Source organism: Bison bison, unplaced genomic scaffold, assembly GCF_000754665.1.
Source record: "Bison bison bison isolate TAMUID 2011002044 unplaced genomic scaffold, Bison_UMD1.0 scf7180017864037, whole genome shotgun sequence".
NCBI lineage: Eukaryota > Metazoa > Chordata > Mammalia > Artiodactyla > Bovidae > Bison > Bison bison.
The window spans coordinates 9121910-9131037 of NW_011494609.1; the positions used below are offsets into that span (position 1 = coordinate 9121910).

General features: G+C 48.0%; 1 protein-coding gene across 1 annotated transcript in view; it reads left to right on the forward strand.

Annotated features, from left to right (window-relative positions):
* Positions 1-162: 162 nt before the first annotated feature.
* ZBTB21 (zinc finger and BTB domain containing 21) overlaps positions 163-9128 on the forward strand; it is a 19068-nt gene continuing 10102 nt past the window's right edge. The window contains exon 1 of the mRNA XM_010835008.1: positions 163-1557. Coding sequence (XP_010833310.1) covers positions 1513-1557 — 45 coding nt within the window. The 5' untranslated portion in view covers positions 163-1512. The remainder of the gene's footprint in view (positions 1558-9128) is intronic.

Here is a 9128-nt window from a genome sequence, read left to right on the forward strand (position 1 = left end):
CCGCAACTTGCGGGGTTGGGGTGGGGAAGGGGGACTTGACTCCCGACTGTCGCGCTGGAGACCCCGCCCCAGAGATCTCCTCTGCCGGCGTCCCGGACATATTTTCTCTCATCGCCCAGACCCCTCACTTGGAGCAAGTTCACTGACCCACTACAGAAGAGCATTCCCTTGACCGCAGGAACGCTCCGCGGTCCTGGCCCTTCACTCCGGTTGGTGCGCACTCAGCCCGCAGCAGTGCCCTGCTTCTGGAAGAAGCCCCTCGAGCAGCACGTTAGCGGGCAGGGTGATTTTAGAGACAGGTTCTCCGGCGGGATGGCCTGGCAGTGGGAGGTGGGGGAAGCGTTAATCAGACCCCGCACGGTCTAGCAGCCTAGGGGTCTTGGTGCCGAAGGTCAGGAGCGGCTCACGACTAGCATCTGAGGGCACCAGCATGTTCAGCAGAGTCCATGAGTGTTCATAACGCTGACCCTGAGTCATCCAGACGGAGCCTGCGTTGTGTACTGGTTCCTTGTTTGGAAGAAAGTGGGTTAATCCATTTTAGATTTCTCCTTGATGGTTATTTTTGAGACCTTTTACCCTCTGATGCTTGGAGTTAAATCCTTCATCCACTTTAAGGAGTAATAGTCGTTACATTGAATTTGAGAATCGCTAAATATCGATGTTAAAAAATAAAGTAGAAATTTGGGGCACTAGTTTACTTAAAAATAACTTGAAGTTTAATTCATTCTTCCTATTAACACCATCCCGCGTTTAATGTGCTTCATTCTGTGGAAATAGAAGTTGGAAAGACTATGACCCCCACCTTTGAGGAACTTAAGGTAGTTTACGGCAGGGCATATTAGGTGTTTAACAGAAGAGGGGCCAAGTTACTGAGAGAGTGTCTGGGTTAGCGGGAGATGACTGAGGAACCATTTCAGTTGGCCCCAATGTCAGTGGGGTTGAGGAGAGCAGACTCGAGCTGTTTATGACCAGGGCTTGACAGGCTGGGTCACTGACTAGAAAGGAAAGAGAAGAGGTTTCTAGTTTGAGAGACCTACTGGTTGGCAGCATACCAAACTAAATGGAATATGTGAAGACCAGCAGATGTGGGGGTCAGAGTCAGGATCATAGGTACAGTACTGGACAAGGGGCATATCCTGTAATGGAAGAGTCCTGAGAAGTCTGAGCAGGAGTACAGAGTTGGGAGTCATTGGCCAATGGGATTTAGGGCCACAACCACTCATACCAAAAGCAAAGATAGCTGCCACCTGCAACTCTCTTGGCCCAGCCCAGGTCTCAAGCCTTCCTGATGGTTTCGCTCTTTGTCCAGGAGGCACTTGTTGGACCTGCATGAAGTGTTAGGAATACACAGCTAAAAACAAGGGTTCTTCCTTTCATGGACTCTCATGAGAGGGTAGATGTAGAGGCAGGTAACTTAAAATAGCAATGGTACTGAAGAAGAGATGAGGTGCTGTGGTGGCTTAGGTGGCTGAGCTCCTAGCCAGGAGCCATCTGTGGAGCTTTGCAGAGGCAATGACATTTGGATCTTTCTGTAGAAGTTCTACCAGTGAAGGAAAGGTAAGAAAGACGGTGGGTAGGGTAAATGCTCACCTGCATGCTGTCCAGTAGGGGTGGGGAGGTGAACTGTGATCACAATATGAAGACTCTTGTGTGCCAGTTTGGAGAGTTTGGTTGGGTTTTATCTAGGGAGCAATAGAAAAATCGATACAGTATTCTAAAGGGCACTGATGGGACTAGCTCTGCTTTAGGAAAACAAACAAAAGGCACAGTTTCCACTCCTGCATCTAATTAGAGTGTCAGAGTCCAGAAAAATCAACAAATATTTATTGTTGTGTAAGATACCGTGTTGGGCATTGTGAAGAGTGTCAGAAGACATTATAGAGTCTTAGCCCTTAAATAGTTTCCAGTTCTGCTGGGGGAACAGACAGCTAACAGTGTGTGGCACTGAAGAAACACTGGAATAATACTGGAGTTGAAAGGTGTTTGCTCGATGCAGATGGCAGTGGTCCAGGAAGGTGTGTATAGTGTAGTGATCTAGGGCGGCCATAACAGAGCACCACAGACCAGGGGCGTTGAACACCATTCTGGAGCCATGAAGTCCAAGATGAAGGCTTTGGCAGGGTCGATTTCTCCTGAGGCCTCTCTGCTCAGCTTGTGGGTGGTCGTCTTCTCTGTATTTACAAAGTGTCTCTCTGTGTCTGTGTCCTTATCCCCACCTCTTACAGAAACACCACCTCATTTGGGGGGACCTTAGGGCCCACCCTTAAGGATTCGTTGTAACTTCTGATGTCTTAGGGGACCCTGTCCTTATATCCACTTACATTTTGAGGTGCTGGGGTTAGACCTTGTGGGACAGTCCAGCCCATGACTAAAGGCTTAATGGAGGCCTTGAGCTGAGCTTGGAAGAGTGAGTGAGCTTCAGCTGAGCAGTGTTGGGGGAGGGGTTAGAGGAGGCCTGGGACATTGCAAGTTGGGTAACAGAAGAGGTGAGACCTGCAGGTCTGTCTCAGAGACAAAGTATCTGAAGCAGGAAGTTATCACAAGGCAATAACTAAAGCAAAGAGAATTGAAAAAGTAGTTTGAAACCAGATTGATAGAACCCTGAAGTCCATGTTTTTAAAATTTTGCGTTTTAACCTATGGAGAGCCATTGTTTTCATCATTTTATTTTTTTACCGAGGTCTTAGGTGTCAGCTAAGCCGTGACGTCAGGGCATTTCCCGACCATCTTCTGCGAACCTTGGTTTCTCCCCCAAGTCCTAGCACCCTGTTTATTTCCTTGTAGCTCCTAACAAAGTCAGAGTTACCTTCTTTGTTTCCTTGCTCACTGTCTGATTTATCCCACAAGAAAGTGGGGGCCTTGTCTGTCTTATGCACCTCTGTATTCCTAATGTCGAATTGCACCTTGCACATAACAGGAGCTCAGTAAATAAGCTGAATTAATGATAGTAATGCTTAATGTGAACATCCAGGGAATGATCAGAGCTTTGTTTTAAGAAGCCAGTCTGGCAGCAGTATTAATAAAAGGTGGATTTGGAGGGCATGATAGGAAGAACCTAATACCACTTGAAAATATGTTAGGGTCCTTTTGTAACAAGAGCAGAAACTGACAGATCAGCTTAAATAGAAAAAGAAATTGACTTTAAAAGTGGAGGGTTGCTCTTGAGAGTGAAGGAAAAAACGAAGAATGGGGCCAGGAAGGATGAAAACCAGGGTAACTGCAGGAGTCTGGATCATGGGCACTGTGGGCTGCATTTTCAGGCTGTGACTGAGATGCACCGGCTCCGCTCAGTTCTGCTTTTGTTGTTCTGAGCCCATTTTTCAAAAGAGAGTTTCCTACCAGGCTTGGCCAGCCCTGAGTGAGGCTCGACGGACCACTCAGGATGGCGCGCTCCAGTGCAAGGAGGACTGGCTGCCCAGCGGCCAGCACCAAGCCGAGGTGCCTTCTGGTCGTGGCCAAGCACACACCCTTAGACCAGATCAGACCCTCTCTAGGGAGACTGAGCATGTGGGAAATGGGACCCAAGGCAGTGACATCATTGCTCTCCAAGGGTCAGATCAGCCAGGCCCGCTTTGAAATCCGAGGAGCTGTCGATGGTGTCTGGATGTCTGCGTTATCTCCTAGTGAGCCATGATTAGACCTCACCTCAGAGCCGACTTCCTGTCACCATCTCACAGTGAAATCAAGGAGAGTCAGGGCTGAACCCAGAGGTAAGGCTGTGGGGGTGAACAGTGTGTGTGTTTATATTCCAGAGTCAAATGTAGGTGCTTTGTTTTTCTGTTTGCTTTGGAGAACGATATAAGAAATATCCAATATTCCAAAGCATCGTGTGCCCAGAGTTCAGTTTCACATTAATGTTTTGGATGTAAAGAGAGATTTCCCTACAGAACTGGTAGCAAGGCTTTTACGGGCTGGTCTAGGAGCAAATTCGATGTGCAGTGCACCTTTAGCTCTGATGCCAGTCTGGGTGTTAGTCTCCAGGACTTGGAAGCTGGTTGGTGTGAGGTTATGTGGCCCCTCCTCATCTCCCGGCCCTCATCCACCTCCCAGTTTCCTTATATCCGAGTGTTAGCTCTGCTTTGCTTTCTTTTGTTTATAGCCCCAGAATGTTCTATAGTCCAAAAGTGCCTACCCTTTCTCCATCTCCTTAAAAATCTTAGCTTCCTGCAGTTGGTATAAAGAGGGAATTATTTGAGTTGAATTAACTTATATTAAGATATGGATTCTCCGTCTTAGCACACGGTCCCTGAGGACTTTGAGGTGATGGTATGAAGTAGTTTTCTGGAATCCACTTGTGAGGAGCGCTGAAGCTCTTCTAGGGAATTGGAACTTCAGCCCAGGGGCTTCTGGGGTTTTGAAGCCCTGGCACTGTTAGATGCATGTTTCTGGGAAATGTCTACAATCAGTGAAGAGCGGAGTCTGTGGTAACATAACCATCCAGTGAGCACGGAGCCCCCATCTGTACTCACATCCCCAGCATTCACTCATGGACCCTCCCACCCCTGGGCCAAGTCAACTGCTTGCTGAAATCATTCTTCTCATAGCACTTTTTGTATCCTTATGTGTCTTTCCTACTGTGGAAACTTTCAGGAAAGGAAGAGAAGGATGAAGTCAAGTGCCAGCTTGCAGACAGGAAATACTGTATGTACCGGAAACTTGTAGACATACTGCGTTTGTTGACCTTCGTAAGAATCCCATAGGGTGGGCAGCCGTTAGTCTCATTGAACGAGTTAAGGAAACTTGTACTCAGGTCGAGTGATCTTTACAAGGTTAGATACCTAATAGGTGGCAAAGCCAGGATTTGAGACAAGTAGATGACTATGAAAGTCTTTCCCATGGAGCTGTAGTGACTGCCATGGAGTGTTAACTGTAAAGATTCCCTCATTTTGAAATATCAGGAAACAACATGAAATAGAAACAATTCAGGCAGAGTTTGGGAAGATTTCTGTTCAAGGATCCGAGTGGTAAGCAAGCCAGCCCCTGGTTTTCCTGGGGGATTTCCTCCCAGCTTTTTCCATAGGGAAGGGACCTTTTCTTCCCTGTTTCACCCACTTTTCCTGTAAGAGTGCCAAGGTTTCCACTGTGACTGCAGCAGTGGTGGGCGCTCTGCACTGGGGACTCCGGAGACGAGCAGTGGGAGGGAGGGGCCGAGTCACAGCGCGTGTCCACATCAGAGCCATCAGACCCAGGATGCCCTGTGTGTCCACAGTTAAAACATACTGAGGTTAGGGCTTGATAAGTCAGCAGGGTTATGAAGGAGGAAGTACCTCTGGCACCAAAACTAGCCTTATCTGAGGCCAAAGAGCTGAAAGGGCAGGTGGTTTTGAGAGTTCAGCCTGCATATCCACCAGCCACTGAGGGTGTGATTATCACCCTAATCTTGATTATCTCATGACACTCAGTAGTCATGATCCCTGTTGCTGCCTGCATTCTTAGTGTAGCATTTTATATTTTTAATAAAGTTCTTAGGCTCAATAAGTATATCTACCATGTCATGAAAGCACTGAAGTCTACAGTGATCATTGTTTGCCGCTAGACCAGGAAGGGGCTCCATGGTTAAGCTTTGATGATTGAATGGAAAGGTGACAGCAAGGGCTTCTGCAAGACGGTGAGGAGTCTGCGCTGCTGTGCCTGCGTGCCCCTCTCACCCCCAGGACCCAGAACCCTTGGTCTGTCTCCTGAAGAAGATGGGAGGGGTCACTGTCCTCCAGTGACCCTGGAGGGGCCTTACTGATGCTCCCAGGGCCTCATGCCTCCACCCCCTCCGCAGCCTCATCACCTGCACTCCCCTACATGTGTCTTTTGCTCCCTTAGGCACTTGGTCTTGTCTTTGTATATTGGACACTGCTCTTGTCCTTGACATGTCCTCCACCCATCCTTCCTGCCTCCCACGTTTTCTGACTTCAGCTTCTCCAGGAAACTTCTGTTGTGGAATGCCTCCCCGACCTTCCTCTCAACCTGGACCCAGTGCCTCACCTCTGCTCCCATCTGCACCTCTGCACCCTGCCGCCTGCGCCTACACACCGGAGTGTGTGAGGGATCGACTTGTCCTGTTCCCACGCAAGGCTGAGAGGAAGGCAGGACCATGCTTGTCAGACTGGCAGCCTCCCTGTCTGGCCAGTTCTAGCACACACTAGACAGGCGGCCGGCCATGAGGAGCGTGCAGCATGATGACTAAGAGTGCAGGCCCTGGGGCCAGGCTCCCAGCCCCACTGTCAGCTGAGTGGGTGACCTTCGGCACACTGCCCCCGACTCTTAGTGTCTGGGTTCCCTGATTGGTGAGACAGGGATGATGGCAGTGCCTATTTCAGATGTTTATGTGAGAACTAAGAGGGAACTAGAGGTAGGGTGGTATGTGGGTGGAGATGGCCTCTGGAGCCAGGTCATCTGGTAAGAGTTCTGCTCTGCTCCTCACTGTCTGTGCAGACTTGAGCAAGATACCTAACCTCGTGTGCCTTGGTTTTCTCAGCTGTAAAATGGTGATCAAATAGTACAACCTCCTCGGGTTGGTGTAAATAATGAGTTTAATAATGTAAACGCAAAAGATGTTTATAGTAGTATATTTACAGCAGAGTAAACCCTCAGGTATCAGCTGTCATTCATGTCTGATCAGTGTCTAGGGAATGGAGTGGAAAACCAGCACCTGGAGGAGTTCTGCTGTAGTTGTCAGGTTTGGACACATTTAGCTGCTTTTGCCTAGAAAATCCCATGGACGGAGGAGCCTGGTAGGCTGCAGTCCATGGGGTTGCGAAGAGTCGGACACGACTGAGCAACTTCACTTTCACTTTTCACTTTCATGCATTGGAGAAGGAAATGGCAACCCACTCCAGTGTTCATGCCTGGAGAATCCCAGGGACGGGGGAGCCTGGTGGGCTGCCGTCTATGGGGTCGCACAGAGTTGGACACAGGAAGTGACTTAGCAGCAGCAGTAGCAGCAGAGTTAAATGAATAGATTTCAATTCCAAATAATTTTCCTGGACAGTGACTATTCCTCTTAACAACCCAGCTCTCAGTGACTTACTTTTCCCTAATTCCCTGTTTCATCCAAGGAGTATAGAAGCCTGTGGTTTAGGGATTAGAAGCAGTTACTTAGAACAGAAATACAGGTCATGATAATTGGAAGGGAGAGAAAGAAGGAAACTTTTCTGAACAATTAAAAGTGAGAAAATGTAGGAGTAGGAAGCAGATGGTGTGTGGGTCAGCACTGCTTCCTGTCCAGGGACGCAGAACATTTCACTTGGTTTCGTCTTCACACAGTCCCTTGATTTCTTCGTTTGGGTTCCCCCAGAAGCAGACCCTGAGACATGGACTCAGATGTAGATGTTTATCTGGGAAGTGATCGCAGAAAGCACAGGAAGGGTTGTAGGGAAAGTGGAGCAGGAAAGGGTGCCCAGAAGGGTCCGTTAAACGACCAGGTTCCTGTGCATGTTTAGAATATCTAAATGAATTCCAAAAAAAATTCTGCACCAATTTTTCTGTCCAACTTCATCTCAGGTAAGGACATCCTTCCAGTTCTGGCGGCATCTTTATCTCCTCCCTTCCCTACCCCTGCAGTCAGTCCTTCAGAAGTTCTAATGGTATCTTTACGTCCACTCCTGCCACCCCAGTCCAGGCACCATCCTGTCTGGCACATATCCCTGCAGTGGACTCCCAGCTGGCTTCCCAGCTTGCAGCCTCTCCTGTGCTCCATACTTTGCAGCATAACCAGTGGAATCTTTTTGAAACAAAATTCAGATGGTTGTCATTCCTCTGCTCAGAATCTTCCAGCAGCTGCCCTAGTAAAAAGTGCAGTCCTTCCAGTGGTCCACCCAGCCCTGCACGATGCCTCCCCATGCTCCTTCAGCATCCTCGTCCACAGCCCCCTCAGCTCTGCTCCAGCCCTGCTGTCACCTTGTCTTCCCTCTGCCAGTGTGCTTGGCCCTTGGTGATCCTCATGGCCCATCCATGTGTCTTCCAGGCCTCCTCAAATGCTGTTTTGTTGAGGGAGTGAATAAGTGAATGATATGTGAAGTTCCTGGTGCTGTCTGTAGTGTGTTATAAGACCTGAATAAATTGTAGCAATTACGGTTTTCTCCTTTAATTCTCACAGTAACATTATTAATACTATTGTTACTTTAGGTGGGAAAACTGAGGCTCAGAAAGCTCTAGAGCATTAGCCTAGAGCTGTGCTGTGCTTAGTTGCTTAGTCATGACCAACTCTCTTTGCAACCTCATGGACTGTAGCCACCAGGCTCCCCTGTCCATGGAGATTCTCCAGGCAGGAACACTGGAGTAAGTTGCCATGCCCTCCTCTAGGGGATCTAGAGCACTGACATTTAAACTGTATTAACTCTGAGCCACAGGAAGGAGTGTATTGTACAGTCAGTCCTCCATATCCATGGACTCTATCAACTACCGATGGAAAATATTCAAAAAGGAAAAAATCCAGCAAAACTTGAGTTTGCTGCTCACCAGCAACTATGTAAGTATCATTTACATCATGTTACGTATCATTGATGTAAGCATCCAGAGATGATTTAAAGTGGGGGGATGTGCATAGGTTATATGCAAATACTGCACCATTTTTATAGGAACTTGAGTGTCTGTGGGTTTTTGGTGTCTGTAGGGCCTGGAACCAGTCCTCTGTGGATACTGAGGGACGACTACATCAATTTTAAATTGATTTTAAGAAACCCTTTTGGAAAGTACTTGTCCAGACTTTTGATTTTGCATCTCCTGAGCCTCTCTGTCCCTGGGGCAAGATCTGAACTAGCTGTCTCAAAAATTATTTGCACTAAAAATAGTGCTTAGAATGCAGCTGAGTTATGAGTGTGGTATTTATAAGCTTTTTTTTTTTTTTCTCTGCTGACCTCTGTAAATGATGGCAGATTTCTTTGCACATAATTAGATGCGTGAGTACAGTGTAGTAAGATTAAGGAAGAAATTAAAATGGCTGTCACAAAAAAGAAGGGAAAAACGTGTCTCTCGGGCATTCACCATCAAGATGAAACGATGCCAGGCAAAACTGAACAGCAACTCAGTGCAGGTTGACCGAGGCAGTTGTCTGTGTACAAGCTACAGGCGCCGAGCTTCGTCCCTGGAAGCAGAGCCTTGCCTCTGTCAGTCAGGTCAAGTCAGCACCACAGCAGG